The 20,912-nt window shown below is 46.3% G+C and overlaps 1 protein-coding gene across 8 annotated transcripts in view; it reads left to right on the plus strand.

Moving 5' to 3' along the window:
* RPIA (ribose 5-phosphate isomerase A) overlaps positions 1–20,912 on the plus strand; it is a 115,924-nt gene that overhangs the window by 9,748 nt on the left and 85,264 nt on the right. For 5 of the 8 annotated variants that reach the window (XM_028497089.1, XM_055088872.1, XM_007102534.4 and 2 more), the window contains exons 4-8: positions 12,556–12,615; positions 15,049–15,113; positions 16,356–16,424; positions 17,127–17,268; positions 18,771–18,870. In XM_028497089.1, coding sequence (XP_028352890.1) covers positions 12,556–12,615; positions 15,049–15,113; positions 16,356–16,424; positions 17,127–17,268; positions 18,771–18,870 — 436 coding nt within the window. The remainder of the gene's footprint in view (positions 1–12,555; positions 12,616–15,048; positions 15,114–16,355; positions 16,425–17,126; positions 17,269–18,770; positions 18,871–20,912) is intronic. The other 3 variants (XM_055088871.1, XM_007102536.4, XM_007102535.4) reach the window with 1 other exon arrangement.

Genomic DNA, 20,912 nt, shown 5'->3' on the forward strand with positions numbered 1-20,912 from the left:
GCACAGGCTCCGGACGCGCAGGCTCAGCGGCCGTGGCTCACGGGCCCAGCCGCTCCGCGGCATGTGGGATCTTCCCGGACCGGGGCACGAACCCGCGTCCCCTGCATCGGCAGGCGGACTCCCAACCACTGCGCCACCAGGGAAGCCCTATCTAGTATTTTTATTTCTTTTTTAATAAAATTATTTGATATTGGTGCTTATTTTTAATTAAAGTTATACATACACATAGATTGAAGAATCAAATAATTCAAGTCATTTTATTAAAAAATAAGACACTCCCTTCACACCCTCCCCCGCTCCTGACCGCCACCATTTCTTGCTCTTTAAATGGACATACTTTTAAAACTCTTTTAGCTGATTGGGTATTTGCTCCAAAGCCTGGAAACTACATGCTTTTCTTGCCATTTACATTTCTTTTTCAACTCGAGGTATGGATGGATGCAGGGAAGACGAGCATTCAGTTATCTCTTCCCTCCTTGCTCTCGCAGGTCAGACACCCTTCTCCTAGTTTTCAGTACAGTTACGTTTTGGTGAGGCCTCACTCAGTGTTTACAGAATTGTGATGTCCAAGCTACAGCTGAACTGTGCAGTCAGCTATGATTACGCTTCCTTACCTGATCATTATTTTGTTTTCCTGAAAGTTAAGTAAATGATGCCTTTGTTTTTTCCATTTCCTTGGTTGTCTGCATATTCCTTACTAATTCAACCCCAAACTTTTACCTGGTTGGAAGATCTCACCTCATTATGGCCCAGTGGATATTCTACTCCCATCAGCTTCATCTTCTTGGTACTCTGGTTGGTAGCAGCTGCCCTCGGCTGTTGTCTTGGGATCTCCCTTTGCGGTCAGGAACTTTCCTTTTCTGTCTCCTCTTTTGGATCATCCTGTTCCTCCTCACTACTTCCCCATACCCTTTGGTTTTGTTTCCTTCAGTTTTGGTGAATCACGTCCTTTAGGTAGCTACCCAAGTGCACGGGATGCAAACTTGTCAGCACTTTGGATGTCTGAAAATGTCTTTAGCCCCTCTGGAAGTCAGTTATTTGGATAGAGAATTATTATTTTTTTTTAAATTAATTATTTATTTATTTGGTTGCGCCGGGTCTTAGTTGTGGTAGCAGGCGGGCTCCTTAGTTGTGGTTCGCCTGCTCCTTAGTTGTGGCATGCAAACTCTTAGTTGTGGCACGCATGTGGGATCTAGTTCCCTGAGCAGGGATTGAACATGGGCCCCCTGAATTGGGAGCGCAGAGTCTTAACCACTGCGCCACCAGGGAAGTCCCCTGAGTAGAGAATTCTGTGCTAAATCACTTCTTAGTACTCTGTTGTATCTTCTGGCTTTTTTTTTTTTTTTTGGCCGCACTGCACAGCCTGCGGGATCTTAGTTCCCCGACCAGGGATGGAACCTGTGCCCCCTGCAGTGGAAGCGTGGAGCTCTAACCACTGGACCGCCAGGGAATTCCCTCTTCTGGCTCTCAATTTGCTGTTGAGGAGCTTGCTGCCATTTTGATTCTTGATCCTTTGTATAAAACCTATTTTTCATTCTCTCTGAACTCTTACACCCTTATATTATCTTTTGTCTACAGTGTTCTGAAATTTCACCATGCTGTGTCTTGGTGTGGGTTTATTTTTGTCCACTATGCTGGGCGCTTGCTGGGACATGTCATTCTACAAATTCACACTCATCAATTTTGGGGATTTTTCCCCCTATTATTCCTTTAATTTTCTTTTCTCTGTTTTCTCTGGCTCTGGTCTTTCCTTTTAGGGTACTAGTTATGTCTTTGGTGCTTGCGGCCTGTTTCGTCCTTTTGTCTTTTCAGCTTTACCTTTTTCTAACCCTTCTGTTGAGCTTTCTTTGCTCTCATGTATTTAATTTTAAATAACTCTTTTTTTTATTGTTCTCTGAAAAGTATTTTTGTTTGTTTTTGTTTTATGGGTGCAGTTTTTTTCAATTTCTTCTCTTAGCTCCCTGAGGATGTTAATACTTTCGTTTTTGTTTTAGGATTTCTTCTCCTATATCTCTTTTCTCAAAGTTTTTTTTTTTTTTTAACAGTTTGTTGGTGTAATTTACATAGAAAATTTACTCTTTTTTAAAATATCTATAAAAATTTATTTATTTATTTATTTAAATATGGCTGAGTTGGGTCTTTGTTCCTGCGCGCGGGCTTTCTCTAGTTGTTGTGAGCAGGGGCTACTCTTCGTTGTGGTGCGCAGGCTTCTCATTGCGGTGGCTTCTCTTGTTGCAGAGCGCAGGCTCTAGGCGCACAGGCTTCAGTAGTTGTGGCATGGGGACTTCAGTAGTTGTGGCTCGTGGGCTCTAGAGCGCAGGCTCAGTAGTTGTGGCACACGGGCTTAGTTGCTCCGCGGCATGTGGGATCTTCCCGGACCAGGGCTCGAACCTGTATCCCCTGCATTGGCAGGCGGATTCTTAACCACTGTGCCACTAGGGAAGCCCCCAAATTTACTCTTTTTAGCGTATAACTCTGAGTTTTGACATAGTCATGTAACAACCAGCACAGTCAAATATTGTTAGAATGCTTTGTTCTTTTTTTTTTTTTTTTTTTTTTAAATTCCAGCTCATTTTGAAGACTAGTGGACTAAGAAGCTGACCGGAAACCAGCTCTCAGGGTGAGGGTGGTCCTTGCTCTTGGCTTGTCTGCCAAGAGCACACCTGGCAGACAGATCACTGGGGAACTCCTAGTGTCAGATCGTTTTTTTTTTTCCTCTGCCTGGTCAGGTTTCCCAGAGAAGAATGCCCAGTGCCCTTTTAGGAGGGGTATGCGTGGCTGCCTGTGTCCTGGGAGCCAAGTAAGAGAAGAGGGCTAGAAGACGTCTGTCATTATTTGGGACATAACCCCCATTTTCAGTGTAGTGCCTGTGGTAAATGGGGAAAAAGTGCCTGCTACATTTTGCAGTATTTCTTTGACTCTGGGCCTGATCGTGTGACGTGTTTTGCCAGTGGGATGTGACCAAATGGCAGGCCATCAGTGGCTTGAACAGTGAGCGCTTTTGCTTTGTGGCTTGGCCCTTTTGCTGCTGAAACCATTCTGCTGCCATGTGAACAGGCCTTGGCTACTCTTCTGGAGGTGAGAAGCTCTTTTAAGCCTCTGAGTCTTGAGGTAGCTGCTTCACAGCCAAAGCTTGCTGATGTAGTACCCGCATCTTCAGCTATGCCTGGCAGCCCAGTCCTGAGACCTGCTGTTTGACCTCCAGAGAATAAACATGCTGCTTTGGGAGTAGTGGAGAAAGATGAGGCGCTATAACAGGTTCTCAAATAGGCTTTCAACCAGTCTTCCCTTTTTCACTCCCACCGTTGTGTCTGTTTTCTGAAGTTCACAGGGCTGCTGAGTCCTTGAACCTTTTGGGAGGTTCTGTGCCGTTTATTTGGTCACTTCTTAGCTTTTCCCAGTGCTGGTTTAGGATACTGGCTTAGGATTTCTCTTTCTCATTTCTGCCATTTACCATTGTCCATCAGTGATCTAGCTTTTAGAAGTTGGTTGCTATTTTTTCCTCTTTTTGGTTTATGCCATTGAGAAAAATTCCTTTATTGTATTGTAGATTTAGAGAGGTTTAGGGAAAGAGCTGAGCTAAATACAGGTGTTCAATTGCTATCTTTAATTGGATTCTCTAGTTGTTGTGAGCAGGGGCTACTCTTCGTTGTGGTGCGCAGGCTTCTCATTGCGGTGGCTTCTCTTGTTGCAGAGCGCAGGCTCTAGGCGCACAGGCTTCAGTAGTTGTGGCATGGGGACTTCAGTAGTTGTGGCTCGTGGGCTCTAGAGCGCAGGCTCAGTAGTTGTGGCACACGGGCTTAGTTGCTCCGCGGCATGTGGGATCTTCCCGGACCAGGGCTCGAACCTGTATCCCCTGCATTGGCAGGCGGATTCTTAACCACTGTGCCACTAGGGAAGCCCCCAAATTTACTCTTTTTAGCGTATAACTCTGAGTTTTGACATAGTCATGTAACAACCAGCACAGTCAAATATTGTTAGAATGCTTTGTTCTTTTTTTTTTTTTTTTTTTAAATTCCAGCTCATTTTGAAGACTAGTGGACTAAGAAGCTGACCGGAAACCAGCTCTCAGGGTGAGGGTGGTCCTTGCTCTTGGCTTGTCTGCCAAGAGCACACCTGGCAGACAGATCACTGGGGAACTCCTAGTGTCAGATCGTTTTTTTTTTTCCTCTGCCTGGTCAGGTTTCCCAGAGAAGAATGCCCAGTGCCCTTTTAGGAGGGGTATGCGTGGCTGCCTGTGTCCTGGGAGCCAAGTAAGAGAAGAGGGCTAGAAGACGTCTGTCATTATTTGGGACATAACCCCCATTTTCAGTGTAGTGCCTGTGGTAAATGGGGAAAAAGTGCCTGCTACATTTTGCAGTATTTCTTTGACTCTGGGCCTGATCGTGTGACGTGTTTTGCCAGTGGGATGTGACCAAATGGCAGGCCATCAGTGGCTTGAACAGTGAGCGCTTTTGCTTTGTGGCTTGGCCCTTTTGCTGCTGAAACCATTCTGCTGCCATGTGAACAGGCCTTGGCTACTCTTCTGGAGGTGAGAAGCTCTTTTAAGCCTCTGAGTCTTGAGGTAGCTGCTTCACAGCCAAAGCTTGCTGATGTAGTACCCGCATCTTCAGCTATGCCTGGCAGCCCAGTCCTGAGACCTGCTGTTTGACCTCCAGAGAATAAACATGCTGCTTTGGGAGTAGTGGAGAAAGATGAGGCGCTATAACAGGTTCTCAAATAGGCTTTCAACCAGTCTTCCCTTTTTCACTCCCACCGTTGTGTCTGTTTTCTGAAGTTCACAGGGCTGCTGAGTCCTTGAACCTTTTGGGAGGTTCTGTGCCGTTTATTTGGTCACTTCTTAGCTTTTCCCAGTGCTGGTTTAGGATACTGGCTTAGGATTTCTCTTTCTCATTTCTGCCATTTACCATTGTCCATCAGTGATCTAGCTTTTAGAAGTTGGTTGCTATTTTTTCCTCTTTTTGGTTTATGCCATTGAGAAAAATTCCTTTATTGTATTGTAGATTTAGAGAGGTTTAGGGAAAGAGCTGAGCTAAATACAGGTGTTCAATTGCTATCTTTAATTGGAAGTTTGATCTGTGTTTTTAAGGTAGCATCCTCCCAGCCCACCTATATGTTGTGGTGATTAGTAATAACAATGTACCCAGACTGGAAAATGCTGGCCAATTCCAGCTGATCAGGTAGAGGAGTCATTCACAGTTCACAGGACTTGAAAAAATTCACTCGTTCAGAGTTACTGTTTTGTTTCTTCCCCCCTGCCGTCAAACCCAAACTTATTTTGTGTTAAGTTTAGCCAGCCTCAATCTTCCTGAAATGATTGAAAGGAAATCAAAATATTTCATGTTCTGCCTTTTAAACAAGTAAACCCATAGGTGTTTCAAGGATTTTTGTAGATTTTCCCTTTAAAGTTAAAAGCTTTTGGGGGAGGAAAATTTTAAAAAAGGATTGAAAGGCCAGATCTGGTCTAGGCAAAAAAAACAGTGTTTGTCCATGCTGGCCTTCAGTCTACCTCTGTTAGTTGATAGAAGGGGAAATGCAGCGTTGTCAGGTATTATTGTGAAATTGATGAAAAACAGGACTGCTTGCCTGCCATATGCCACTGTCCTTGATCACATGAGGCATTTGGGGGCGCCAGCTGTGTGATTGCAATGAGAAGGCATTGCTTCCTGTCTTTTTTTTCCAAAAGTAAAAGCTAATCATTAGCTATCCTGCTCCCTGCACTTTTAAGAGCTGGAAGTGACAGCTGTTTGCTCTACACCCTCAGGAGCCCCTTAGCTTGTGAGCCTGGAGTGTCTGGTGTCTAGCAGGTACTGATCTCAGTTGAGCACCTGTGTCTGCATTAGTACTGGCTGAGCCAGTGATGGGTCCATCTCTCCACAGTAGGGCTGTAGTGTTGAATTCAGTGGATTTGTTTCCCAGGGCTGCCATAACAAGGAACCACAAATTGAGTGCTTAAAAAACAGAAATTTATTGCCTCTCATTTCTGGAGGCTAGAGGTTGATTGCTTTAGAGGCTATGAAGGAGAATCTGTTTTGTCTTTCTCCTAGCTTCTGGTGGTTTGCTGGCAATCTTTGGCATTGCTTGGCTTATAGGCACATATCCTTGCTCTCTGCCTTCATTTCGCGTGGCGTTCTCCCGTTGTGCCTCTGTCTGTGTGTACAAATTGCCCTTCTAAGGACACCAGTCCTATTGGATTAGGGCTCACCCTCATGACACTCTGACTTGATTACCTCTGTAAAGGTCCAATCTCAAATTAAGGTCGCAGTCAGAGTTACTAGGAGTTAGGACTCCAACGTACCTTTTTTTAGGTGAACACAGTATAACCCGTAACACTCAGGGAGGAGGAAGCTCATGCCACCTGTGATGATGACTTCTCTCTGTGTGCAGGGCCGTTCGCAGGGGTCTTGTGGGGAGTCCGGTCAAAGATGGGGAGAAGGGAGAATTGGAGGACCTGCTGATGGAAGCAGGACTTAAGGGTCCCACCCCAGCGGGCTCTTTGAGGTCATTGTACAGGGTCCTCCACGTTGTGCAGGGGGATACAGGCGATTTAAAGGGGGAACAGATCCTGTCCTTATGTTACTGCTTATTGTCTGGGAGGACACGGGGCTTGTGGAGGTTGGGGTGGCCTCCCAGCCACATAACATAGACAGACGTATCTGCTGGGCTCCTTTCGTGTGCGGACTCTGGACAGGTATTGAGACAGGCGGCTGGTGGTGGTGGTGAAGAGGCAGATTTCAGTCAGCATAGTGATCACCAAGGGGTTATCTTTTTAAAGGGGTGCGAGGCCCCTTGTGCACGGCGGGTGTTATTCAGCATTGCTGGTGCGCAGTGTGGTGCCTGGCTCTTAGGAGGCACTCTGCCTGTTGGATGAATAAATGCTACATTTATGTGTGTCATTTTTTATAAGTATACGGTAGAGAAGAAGTAGAGGTAACGTGCCTTTTGGAGGAAGGAGAGTCCACTCCTCGCACAGGGGACTGGGGGCTTCCTGGAAAGCCGGGTGTGAGGGGCTGGAGTTTGGGAAGGGGCAGGGCATTTCAGGTAGGGAGGGAATACCAAAGAACTCCTTTTAAAATTGTTATTGTTAAAAACATTATTAATAGCATAGTATTATTATGTAAGATGACTTCAATTCCATTTATAAGCAGAGGCCCATCCTCTCCTTTCCTTTTTCTTCTACATTCCCTTTGTTTACCTTATCTTCTGATTTCCTTCCTGGTCCCTAGACAGGGCAGGAGAGCAGGAGACTGTATTTCTGGTCCTTGCCCTGTCCCTAACTTAGCACGGGGACCTCTCTGGGCATCCATTTCTTTCTTAAAACAGGAGTTTGCACGAGGTAACTTGACTGAACTCAAAATAATTAATTATTCACTCAACTATTGGCTTAACTGACCCTAACTGCTATAGGGTGAAAAGTGTATGTGAAATGTGCTCTCTGATTACAATCTAGATGGACAAACAGGACATCCTCATGAAAGAGTAACACTGGCAAGTGGTGCAGGCAGTCTTAAAACTTAAATGTTAAATTAAAATGATATATTTATACAGGACTTTTCCCTGTAGGAATCATGATAGAACAGTTTCCTGATGCCCAGTGTTCATGTAATACGTTTGAATGCAGTTTAGTATTGTTTCTAAAGTAGTACATAAAATTAACAGGAACCGTAGTATATAACACAGTTTTATTTGCATGATAGACTATCACACTGAACTTTATGCAGTTCATAGCATTATTCCAACACCCTCTGTATTAGACATCTTTGCTGGAACAAACATACCCCCAAACATAGCAGTTTAAAACAAACATTTATAAGCTCCTAGTTTCCAAGGGGCAGGAATCTGGAGTGGTTACCTGGGGGGCTCTGGCCTCGGGTCTCCAGGGAGGTTGCAGTTAAGCTCTTGGCCAGGGCTGGAGGCGTCTCAGCTGTGCTTGAAGGATCTGCTTCCAGCTCCGTCTTGTGGGTGTTCTGGGCCTTAATTCTTCACAGCCTGTGGGGTAGGGGCCTGTCCCCGGGGCTGTCTCCATGTCTTCAGGACTTGGCAGCTGGTTTCCCCGCAGTGTGTGAGGGGCAAGGAGGGAGGGAGGGAAGGATCTTGTGGGAGCACGCCCCCCCTTCTTTATAAACTAATCGCAGAGGTGTCTTGCTGTCGCCTCTGCTGTGTCTGAGACACAGACACGCCTCTGCTGTGTCTGTCCAGAACAGCCTTGGTATGTTGTGGGCAGGGATTCCCCAAAGGCACGAATACCAGGAGGCGTGGGGGACTTTGGGGGTTCATCTTCCAGACGTTTCAAATGTTTTTATAGCCTTAGGTTCTGGAATTAGTATGGTTTCTCCAATGTTACATTTGGAGAAACCTAGAAACTGAGAAATAATCTAGAAATACCATTTTTATTGTTGTTCTCTCCCTTCATTATATATTTCTCTTTAATAGGAGCAAAATCATGGGTTTTTTTCTTTTGAACTTTTTTCAGTCAGCATTTTATTTTAGCTTTTTATTGTGGAAAATTTCAAACTTCAAAAAGGATAAAGAATAATGTCATGAACTTCCACGTATCCATCACCCAGTTTCCACAATTATCAATTCATGGCCAATTTTGTTTCATCTGTATCTCATTCTCCTTCACCTTTGTTATTTTGAAACAAATCCCAGGCATAGTATGATTTCATTGTATGTATTTTATTATGTCTCTCTGAAAAGTAGGGAGACTTTTAAACATCTCAACAATTCCAAAAAAAATCAAACGATAACCTTTAATAGGATCAAATAAAAATCCAGGATTCAGATTTCCCCTATTGTCTTATCCTTCAAACATATTTTTTACAGTTTGTTTGAATCAGGATCCAAATAGGTCCCATATATTGCAAATTCCAGGGTCTTTGTATTTTATTGTTAGAATCTTAGGATTTTGGATTTGAAGATTGACATTGGTCATTATCCATCTGCATCTTTTTATAGATGAGAAAACTTGCCAGGGCTCATGTGGCTGGTTCATTTAAGATTAGAACCGAGACCTTTGGATCCTACATTTCAGGTGCTTTTGACTTTAAGCAGAAAATATTTTCAAGACATGGCTTTTGAAAAGAAGTTTTCCATCCTTTAGTTCCTCTGCGTGTTGTAAGCAGTGGCATGAACTCAGATCCTTATCACTTGAACTTGAGTGGTCAGACTCAAAGGTTCACGGTGCATTTATTCCAGCAACAAATTCTGCTCTGGGCCCTGTGGTGGTGGTAACCCTCCCCTTCAGTCAGCCTGTATGAAAGGCATGTCCGTAGAGTCGGTGGTGCTGACTTTTCCTACAAACATCCTAAAGCTTTCCCAGTCTGGTGCTCTCAGGTGCTCTCACCTAGCCATTCCGGAGGTCCTGCCTTTACATATTCTTCTGAGTGTATGTATTCTTTTGCTTATTTTTATTCAACAGTGTAGCCTGGAAATCACTGTGTATCAATTTGTAGTGATCTTCCTCAGTCTTTTTTCATACCGTCAGATTTTCTTAGAGACGTTTCGAATATTTTGTAGATTGGCTCTTAGTTTAGGAAATTTTAAAAAATGTTAGTTCCCCGTTATCCAGGGGGAATATGTTCCAAGACCCCCAGTGGATGCCTGAAACCACAGAAAGTACTGAACCCTGTATACACTGTGTTTTTTCCTATACAGCCATACCTATGATAAAGTTTAGTTGATAAATTAGGCACAGTAAGAGATTAACAACAACTAATAATAACATAGGACAATTATAACAATACACCATAATACAAGTTACCTGAATATGGTTTTTCTTTCTCTCAAAATATCCTACTGTACGAATTTAATGCCTTTTCCATCTTAACTAGGCACTTATGCACTGTAGTCTTGTAACTTTTGCAGTTTGAGATGCAACAGCAAGATTAGCACAGATTTCTTTTTCCTCCTTTAACTTCATGGATGGAAAATTCATTCTTATCATAGATCTTAGCAGCCTCAGCATATAACTTTTTTTTCTTAACTTACTAAACTGAGGACTTTCACTTTTTCACTTAAAGAAAGCGCCTTATGGCTTGTCTTTGGCATATCTCAATTGCCAGCATCACTATTGAGCTTTGGGACCATTACCTTGGAGACATTGCAGGTTTGGTTCCATTCCACCATAATAAAGTGAGTATGATATAAAACGAGTCACACGAATTTTTTGGTTTCCCAGTGCATATAGAAGTTATGTTTATCCTGCATCGTAGTTTAGTAAATGTGCAATAGTATTATGTCTAAAAAAGCAATGTAGGGCTTCCCTGGTGGCGCAGTGGTTGAGAGTCAGCCTGCCGATGCAGAGGACACGGGTTCGTGCCCCGGTCCGGGAAGATCCCACATGCCGCGGAGCGGCTGGGCCCATGAGCCATGGTTGCTGAGCCTGCGCGTCCGGAGCCTGTGCTCCGCAACGGGAGAGGCCACAACAGTGAGAGGCCCGCGTACCACACACACACAAAAAATTCATAAAAAAGCAATGTACATACCTTAATTAAAAAATACTTTATTGCTAGGGACTTCCCTGGTGGTGCAGTGGTTAGGAATCCACCTGCCAATGCAGGGGACAAAAGTGCGAGCCCTGGTCCGGGAAGATCCCACATGCCGTGGAGCAGCTGGGCCTGTGCGCCACGACTACTGAGCCTGCGTGCCACAACTACTGAAGCCTGCCCGCCTAGAGCCTGTGCTTCGCAACAAGAGAAGCCACTGCAATGAGAAGCCCGCGCACCACAAGGAAGAGTAGCCCCCGTTCTCTGCAACTAGAGAAAACCCGCGTGCAGCAATGAAGACCCAACGATCCCACGTGCCGCGGAGCGGCGGGGCGCATGAGCCATGGTTGCTGAGCCTGCGCGTCCGGAGCCTGTGCTCCGCAACGGGAGAGGCCACAACAGTGAGAGGCCCGCGTACCACACACACACAAAAAATTCATAAAAAAGCAATGTACATACCTTAATTAAAAAATACTTTATTGCTAGGGACTTCCCTGGTGGTGCAGTGGTTAGGAATCCACCTGCCAATGCAGGGGACAAAAGTGCGAGCCCTGGTCCGGGAAGATCCCACATGCCGTGGAGCAGCTGGGCCTGTGCGCCACGACTACTGAGCCTGCGTGCCACAACTACTGAAGCCTGCCCGCCTAGAGCCTGTGCTTCGCAACAAGAGAAGCCACTGCAATGAGAAGCCCGCGCACCACAAGGAAGAGTAGCCCCCGTTCTCTGCAACTAGAGAAAACCCGCGTGCAGCAATGAAGACCCAACGCAACTGTAAATAAATAAATAAATATATATATAGACTTTATTGCTAAAAAATGCCAAAACAGTTACAGTAGTAACATCAAAGATCATTGATCACAGTAACAAATATAATAACAATGATGAAAAAGTTTTAAATATTGTGAGAATTACCAAAATGTGACACAGAGACACAAAGTGAGCAGATGCTGTTGGAGAAATTGTACCCCTAGACTCCTTGGAGTCAGGGTTGCCACAGCCTTCAACTTGTAACAAATGCAGTACCTGCAAAGTGCAGTAAAGTGAAGCACAGTAAAATGAGGTATGCCTGTATTAGGTGAAGTAAGGGTTACTTGATACACAAGCACTGTGGTACTGTGACAGTCAATCTGATAACTGAGACGGCTTTTAAATGACAAATAGGCAGGGTGATCTGGACAGAGGGATGAGGGCTGGACAGAGTAGATGACGAGAGATTTCATCATGCTACGCAAAATGGCGTGCAGTTTAAAAGTTGTGAATTGTTTGTTTCTGGAATGTTCCATTTAATGTTTTTGGATCAAGGTTGCCCCTGGGTAACTGAAACTGTGGAAAGTGAAACCTTGAATGGCTGTTGGGGGGAGGAGGGGGGTGGTGGTGGAGGGGAGGGGGTGGTGGAGGGGGAGGGAACTACTGGCACTGTATTACCAGAGGCTTTGGGAGGCCATGACGCTACCTTTATTTATTTATTTATTTCCTTATGGCTGCGTTGGGTCTTCATTGCTGCACACAGGCTTTCTCTGGTGGCGAGTGGGGGCTACTCTTGGTTGCGGTGCGCAGGCTTCTCATTGTGGTGGCTTCTCGTTGTGGAGCACTGGCTCTTGGCTCATGGGCTTCAGTAGTTGTGGTGCACGGGCTCAGTAGTTGTGGCTCGTGGGCTCTAGAGCGCAGGCTCAGTAGTTGTGGCACACGTGCTTAGTTGCTTCGTGGCATGTGTGATCTTCCCGGACCAGGGATCGAACCCGTGTCCCCTGCATTGGCAGGTGGATTCTTAACCACTGCACCACCAGGGAAGTCCCCCATGACATTATCTTAAGTAACAGGTCACTGAGGAGGAACTCTTAGCCTAGCACTATTCACTATGTGCTGTTTACCTTCCTCCAGCTTCTGGAATGAATTAACTTTTGCTGTTCATGGGGCTAGATCTCCTACCTCGTGGTGGACCAGGTTGGATTTGAGAGGAAGTCTTGGTGGGACTCAGTGTCTGACACTTAAATCCAAGAGGATTCTGAGGATCCTTGCCATCACTAAGAGTTAATGATTACAGATGTTTTTTTCCTGTCCTCCACAGGCCCGTCAGCTCATCCTGCAGTATGGCTTAACTCTCAGTGACCTGGACCGACACCCAGAGGTAAGTAGAGAGAGGCTGCTGGGTTTTTTGGTCTCCTTTCTTTCCTTTTTTTTTTTTTTTTTTAATTTAAATAGCTGTCACTTGTTCATGGGCTCTGGATATCTTGTTGAGTCTAGGAGAAAAGTCAGTTAGTCATACCAGCTTTTCTCCTAGGACTTTCAGTATTAATCCTGGCTGAGGTCAGAAGAGAAGAACTTGTTAATTTCTAGGACATTCCCTGCGGTTTAACTGAGAGGGCTCAGGGACCCAGGGCTTCCTGCAGCCCTCACACAGACGTATACAGCAGGGCGGCCCTCACAACTTATCGATAAGCGGAGATAAGAAGCATCATCTGAGGCAGCCAGGGGTCTTTGAAAACAGGTTAAAATGAAGTTTTATGGTAAACACACAGGCAATCTAGAGGAGACGGAAGTTGATGAGAGTGAGTAGCGCGCCCACAGCTGGCATTTGCTGCGCCCTGACTGTGCGCCAGTTACTGCGCTAAGTGCTGGGCCTGTATTGAACCACAGTCATCCCTGGGTATCTGTGGGGGAACGGCTCCAGGACCCACTGCGAATACCAGAATCCGCAGGTGCTCAAGTCCCGTAGTTGGCCCTCTGCATCTGCGGTTCAGCATCTGTGGGTTCCGCCAGCCGTGGGTCATGTAGTAGTGTCGTAGGTATTTAGTGGAAAAGAGTCTGCATAAGTGGACCTGTGTAGTTCCAACCCATGTTGTTCAAGGGTCAACTGTAATTAAGCTCCAGTAGTCTTGAGGGTGGGTACCATTATTATCTCATTTTACAGATAATGAGAAAGGCACAGAGAGGGCAAGGCATTTGCCTAAGGCCATGCTGTCTGTAAGTGGCAGAGCCTGAAAGTGAATCCAGGTGCTTCCGGCTCTAGAGGATGCTGCTTAGAAGGGTTTTGTGGGAAGAGGTAAAGTTTGAGCAGAGCTGTGAAGGCTAGGTGGCAAGGGCAAGAGAGAGCATTCCAGAGAGGGGTAGATGGGAACCATGGGAGCGGTTCCAGGCTGGCATGTGTGCAGTGCTGAGACTGGCTGGGGTGTCTAGGACCGAGTGTGTGGAATGGGTTCGTGCACAGCAGGGGGAGGGGGAGGGGGAGAAGGAGAGGGCAAGGCTGGATCGGAAGAGTGAGGTGGCATTATGGCAGCTTGAAAGCAGACTTGATGGTGGTCTACCAGTCCACTGTGTTGTGGGACACGTGGGCCACAGCTGGGTTAGTAAGTACCATGGGAAGGGCTTGTTCGGAGATATCTGTGGGTAGAGCCAGGGCACAGGCTGAATCAGCTGTTCAGCGCTGTGGGGAGAGTGGTTCGGGCTGAAGGCATGAAACCCAGACAGAAAAGGTTGCCGCCTTCCAGGCCCCAGAGAGCTGCCGTGGTGCGGGGGCGGGGAGGAGCATCACGGGCTGTAACTCCATCCTCGTGAAAGGGTGGAAGCGAGGGTGCCCCGTTGAAGCTTTGTAGGCCCCATGCCAGGCAGCTTCTCACTGCAGCTTGAACTGAATTTGCACCCTGAGGTTTTGTACTACTCTTTTTTTTGTTTGTTTGTTTTGTTTTTGTGGTACGCGGGCCTCTCACTGCTGTGGCCTCTCCCGTTGCGGAGCACAGGCTCCGGACGCGCAGGCTCAGCGGCCATGGCTCACGGGCCCAGCCGCTCCGCGGCATGTGGGATCTTCCCGGACTGGGGCACGAACCCGCGTCCCCTGCATCGGCAGGCGGACTCCCAACTGCTGCGCCACCAGGGAAGCCCTATACTACTCTTTTAAAAACCATGCTTGAGGCTCCCACATTGTCTATGCAGAGTACCAGGAGTGACGAGAAGTACATCTCTTTCTTGATTTCAAGTTTTGAAACACGAATGAACCTATTCCCTCCTTGGCTGCTTTTGGGCCTGGCAGTGGAGCTTCCTGTAAAGGGAGTGGGCAAGCCCAGACAGGTGCTTTGGTGGGTCATAGTGGGGGTACCTCAGAAAATTTCCAGTTCTGTATTGCATCAGATGTGTGTCAGCGTGCCAGTATTTTTGCCACATTAGTACGGAGACTTCTGAATCAGTGTTTCTCAGCCTTTTTTCCATTAATGCCCACCCCCAGTGAAATTTTAATCTCACAGATACACTGTATACCTCCTTCTGTACTTGGGGGTGAAGTTACTCATGTTGAGATTGCGTGCTCTCAATAATTCCAGCTCATCCACAGAGAAGCCCATCAGTGAGTAAAGGGAGTGTAAAGTGGTGGATAAGAGTTGGACCCAGGTGTGGTTCCCCTGTTTATTTCCTGGTGACCTTAGTGGAATAGCTTAACCTCTCAGAGCCCCAGTTTCCTGACTGGCTAAATAGGAAAAACTGTGCCTGGCTAATAGGGCTGCTGGGACCTGATGAGCTATTGCATGTTCAAGCTTAGTGGTTTTTATATCTTTCCTCACCCTCAACACAGATTGACCTTGCCATCGATGGTGCTGATGAAGTAGATGCTGATCTCAATCTCATCAAGGGCGGTGGGTGAGTGCTGTGGGCATTTTTTTGCAGAGTATTCTGCCAGTTAATCCTTAGCAAAGCCAAGTGGAATACAGAATAAACACATTGCCGCTGTGATGTACATGCGTTTGTCTTTCTACTCGGATGTGGATAGCATAAGGCTGTAGAACCAGCCTGGCATTTTTGGTTGTTAGTAGCAATCTGGTGACAGGAACCTGGGCCTCTTCAATGAAATGATTCATCTTAAAGGGTTCTCTTTGCTGCCTTCTACTGATTCCAACTTTAAAAACTGTACAGGCTAAAGCAAACATATTAACCAGGACTAGATTACTAGGTCTGTGGGCTCTGAGCAGTTAGTGATGTATGTATTCATTCGTTTGGAAAACATTTATTGGGTGTTTCTTAGGTGTTGGTTTTGGGGGGTTAGGAAGTGGTGAGTTGAAGGAGGTGAAGTCTTGGTCTCCTGGTTCTTATAATCAAGCAGACTATGGAGTGACACAGAATTTGCTTAAAATCTCACTGTGCTCTCTCCGCTTTATAACCCTGGCTGTCAAATTGCAGATAGGGCAGGTTGCTCAGAGCTCGTCCTTACTTCTCAAGTTGCAGAACCTCCGCCTCGTGCCACGCTCGCGTGGCTTCTCCCCAGGCACAGTGCTTCCTGGCAGATGCCCCTTAGACGGGACTGTGCCCGCTGCCTGACTGGGAACCATTTCTCCCCCACACAGGCCGTGTTTCCGTAGTCCACTTACTGGAAACAGCATGTCTTAGCTTGGGCTGCCATAACAAAAACCTTAGACTCAGTGACTTAAATGGAAAAATTTACTTCTCACAGTTCTGGAAGCCCTGGGCTTGCAGGTGGCGGCCTTCTCAGTGCAGCCTCCTGTGGCGGAGGGAGGGAGAGTAAGAGAGCTTTCTGGTGTCTTCTTAAAAGGATATCCATCCTATCAGACCAGGGCCACACTTTAATGATCTCATTGAACCATAATTGCTTCCTTCGAGACCCCATCTTCCAAGTATAGTCACATTGGGGGTTAGGGCTTGAACAGTTGAATTTTTGGGGAGGGGCAGGGAGACACAGGTCAGTCCGTTGCACAGTATGATGGAGTTGAGGGGGGAGGGTGTTCCTTTAAGAATTGAAAATTAAATTTCTCTTTAAGTGCCAGAATTGAGTGGATTTTGGTTTCCCGTATCTGACCTTAGTTCCCAAATTCAGTTTTTGTCTTACTTACCCCTGTGTTCATTTGCTGCTTCTTCCCCATCCCCCAGAGGCTGCCTGACCCAGGAGAAAATTGTGGCTGGCTATGCCAGTCGCTTCATCGTGATTGCCGATTTCAGGTACGATGTTCGGTGTTCTGAACTGTCCACTGAGGAGGTAGATCGGACCCCAGGCTTCATTTTACAGAGGAGGAAACAGGTGGAGGGAGGGGCTTTCCTAATAGTCTATGACGTAGGGCAGTGTCTTGGAGGATTATGCTCTGCTTTCGTGCTGAAGTTAGGTACTGCTATTTCATGTGTCCACTGGAAGGAGGAGGAAACAGCTCGTCACCCTTGTTAACAGAGCGCGTCCTTATTTATCACTCGTTCACTTCTAGCAAGGAGCCTCAGAAGAAGCAGGTCGAGCCCTGCCCCTGGGCAGTGACCCAGCACCCCTGCAGCCTCTGGGGTCACACGTGACTTGTGTTGTGGACAGTCTTTGACCAGGCTCCCAGATTCTCCTTCAGCGAGTCTGATAGAAGGCACTTGTGCGAGCATATTAATTAAAAAAAAAAATTACAGCTGTAAATGATTATGTTCTTCACACCTGTATATGACAAGCCAGTCATATCCAGGTTTTAACATTTTTGTCATATTTACTTACAAAAGCTAGTGCTTTTCTTAAACGGTGAAACACAGCCAGTGCATTTGAAGCCCCGTGCACTCGACCCTTCTCGCTTCCCTTGTCCTCTTACCTCATTATTATCCCCATGCCTGAATTTGCCGTGTCTGTACCACTGAGCTTATTTACATTTGTTGTACTTTCTGACTCTTTCTTTCCAGGAAAGATTCAAAGAACCTCGGGGATCAGTGGCACAAGGGCATCCCCATCGAGGTCATCCCGATGGCCTATGTCCCAGTGAGCCGAGCTGTGACCCAGAAGTTTGGGGGTGTAATTGAACTTCGAATGGCTGTCAACAAGGCAGTAAGTGGCCAGGGAGGTTTCTGGAAGGCATTCCAGGCTCTCAGGGCTGTGTCCTCCTTCCTGCTTCCATTAGGTCTGTGCCTAGACTGGGCAGGTGGCTTCTGTTTATTTATTTTTAATCAGCCTATTGGTTTACTTTTAGAGCTCTGGCTTTATCAGTTTCCACATTCAAACTCATGTAGATAAGACTATACTTAACGCAATGCATATTCTCTGTACAGGTGGGCGTATTTTCTGTCCCTCGGGATCTATGCTCCTTAGGTTGTCTGGTCTTTGTACCCGAGGCCTGGATCTCTGACTAACAGCTGCCAAAAATGGGTTTTGGGAGGCCCACCTGGGGCAGAAAGTTATTCAGGTTTCATGGTGTAATTTTCTTTTTCCTCCTCTTTTCTCATTCTGTGGTTAAATGAAGTAGAGTTTCTTGGGAGACGTGAATTCCTCCCCGGGAATATACTCCAGAAATTTAGTCCAAATGTTTCTCTTCAGCTTCTAAAGTGGGTTGCACAGAACTTTTTTTTTCTTACACTTAAATAAACAAAAAAGCAGCAGCAATACTCCAAAAAATAACTGTAGTTGCACACAGAACTATATATAAAAAGTTTGGAACGTACAGAAGAGAAAGCAAATTATCTGTAACTCTACCCTGATGAACTTTTATTTTGACGTGTTTTCTGCCTGGTGTTTCTGTGACTTTTACAAAATCATAATCCTAATCATTAGCGGTTGTACAGAGCTCTGACTGGCTCCCTGTGTAGCTGAAAAGCCAAGAGGAGATTGTTGGGGTGCTCTCTCATGGCTGGGGTTCCTCCGAACTAGAGCCCAGCATCTTGCCTTCGTGGGGTTCTGAACTGGGCTCCCACCCCTTCTCCAGTTTGCAGAGGAGTCCTCATTTCCTTGCCTTTGACTGTAGTGTTCTGTCAACATTTATGCTCCTAAACGCTTTCTAGTGCCCAAAGCTGTTGCGGAATTCTGGATTACTTAACTAAAACTACCCCCAGCCTGTTTGACCCCAGGACCCATCTCTGCTCCCTGTCTTTGGGATGGGTCTGCCCCACCTGGGGGAGCATTGTCTTATGTTGCATTACTGATGGTTCTTAACGTGAAGCTGTGGGAATGATGAGCCATGTTGGTAGTCTGTTCTGTTGCTGTAGTTTTTCACTCTAATAATAGCTAAGAATCAGTGAGCCCTCGCTGTGGCTAACGCTTACCCGTGTGACTTACCCACAAGCTGCCTGATGAGGTATGTTTCATTAACCCTTTTTTGCCGTTGAGGAATCTGAGGCTCACAGAGGTTAATGGCTCCTGGGAGATCTATGCCTGGATGGCTTCAAGACTCCAGTTCTGACTCCCAAGTTCCTGCCTCCTAGAAAGCACGAGGCAGGGGTACTGGTTGGAGCAGGTTAATTCAGATACTTGTCTTTGGTTATCACCTCCACTCTCCTGCTCCCCTCTGCCTGCCTGTATCTACATGGCCTCTGTAAGTGTGGGGAATTATCTTCTAGGGTCCTGTGGTGACGGATAATGGGAATTTTATCCTGGACTGGAAGTTTGACCGGGTCCACAAATGGAGTGAAGTGAACACAACTATCAAAATGATCCCAGGTAATGGGAGTGGCGTTCACTGAGCACAGACGCCCAGCCCTGCGTAGCTGACCCCTGCCTCTGGCCACGGATGGATATGGGCTTTGCAAGACTTGGTTGGAAAGAATTTCCTTCATGCTGTGTTTGGAATTCCTAACTTCACGCCTTTGCCTTTTCCTTCCGAGAATAGTTATTGCTCACCTAGCATCTTCGTTGTTTGGCATCTCACAACCCATTCAGTTGGGGTAGGCCTGGAGCTGATGGGGTGCCACGTGGGGCCTGCCTTGAAATAAGCCCACCCTCTCTGTGAAGAGCCTTTCCTTTCAGGAGCTTGACTGCAGCCTCTTTGATTTTGGCATGTTCTCTGGGGGAGAATGACTCAGGTCACCCACACATTAGATTCCTGCCGCAGGCAGGGTGCTGTGACACGTGTTACAGAGAGTTCTCCTGTCAATGGAACGTGGGCTCTGCCTCGGGGAGAGTTGACGTGAACCTGGGGAAAGCTGTGTGGGTCTGCCTAGAAGCTGTGCCTACAAATAAGATGGAATGTGGAATACCAAGAGTCTAGAGTTGCTTTTTCTGCGAAGCGTGGGGAGGTTCATGGAGGAGAGGTGACTTTGGACCTGTACCTTAGTGTAGAGTGATCCAGACACTGTGCTAAGTGTTGAAAAACGTCTCGTTTGACCCCCCAATGTAATGAGATCGTTACAGAGGAAGACACGGATCGAGGAAGGGTACATGATTTGCTCAAGGGCTGCAGCCCCAAGGTGGGAGCCTGGGTTGTCTGCCTCTAGACCCTGAACTCTTAGTCCTTCCTTCGTCGAGAGCCAGGTCAGGAGGGGGTTGTGTGACATGGACATTTGGAGCAGTGGGGTGTCTCCAGTCCACCTTGTGCCAGGGATCTGGGCCCTGGGTGAAGGCTGGGTGGGCGGTGTCGAGGTGAGTTATGAGTCCAGGCCAGAGGTGGTACTGAGGGCTCATACAAGGGGATTAAAAAGAGGAGGCAGATGTCAGAGATATCAGTCTTATGATATCGAGCAACTAAGATTCCAACTGGGAATATTCCATGACATGAAGTGTTCTTGGGCCAGAGCAAGCTAATGGGGCAGATGAAGTCAGTTTAGTAGATTGTAGTGGCTGGGAGTGGATTCTGGAGCAGACAGCCTGGGTGAGGATCCAAAGCCAGGCTTGCTCTATCAGTATGACCTTTGTGCAGTCAGTTAAATCTCTGCGCCTCAGTTTCTTCCTCTGTAAAAGAGGCTGCTGTTAGTACCTACCTCATAGGATTGTTGGGAGGAGTAAATGAGTTAAAATGGTACTCAGCACACGTGGGAATATTTGTTGAACGAGTACCTCCCTAGGAAGGAGGTATACTGTCTTCATCGTTAATTAAGTTGCTAGATTACATTCTGATTTACCCATACTATTTGGGAGTGAAATACATATAAATATATAAAATGAAAAATATATAGACACGTAATAAAGGCCTAATTCTCCAACCTTACTTTAGTCTACTATTTCAGTCTTCTATTGACAATCTTTTTCCAGATTTACTATGTAAAGAAGATGGATTGAATTATGCTTATTCCCTTACTTAGTGTTAACTTTTTAGTGGAAGAACTAAAGAGCCAAGAAGGCAGGAGGAAGAGAAGCCATAGAGGTCACTGTTAGTTAACATGGGAGAATTAGCCCCGAATGATAATACAGGCAAACCCAGGGACGGCACAGGAAACCGCTCACCATTGCTGGCGCTGTTCCTCTGTAGGTGGATTTCCTGCAGTGCCCACTAGGTAGCTCTGTTGCACCTGTTCAGACCTTTCTTGGCGTATTGAGACATTGAGATCTCCTTGGTGAGCAGATTTCCCCCATGCTTTGCTCTCCACCTTAGTAAGTAGACGCTACATCCTAGAGAAGTTCAGAGTTTCATTCGGAACTTAAAATGAAGAAAACGAAACAAGAGAGGCTTCGTGTTAAATTATTTAGTGCAGTGCCACCAGGATCATCAGTGCGGTTTGTTCTCTTTCTTACTCTTTTCTCTTCCTCTTTGGTCTCTTAAGATACTT

The sequence above is a fragment of the Physeter macrocephalus genome, chromosome 12 (genome assembly GCF_002837175.3).
Source record: "Physeter macrocephalus isolate SW-GA chromosome 12, ASM283717v5, whole genome shotgun sequence".
Lineage (NCBI taxonomy): Eukaryota > Metazoa > Chordata > Mammalia > Artiodactyla > Physeteridae > Physeter > Physeter macrocephalus.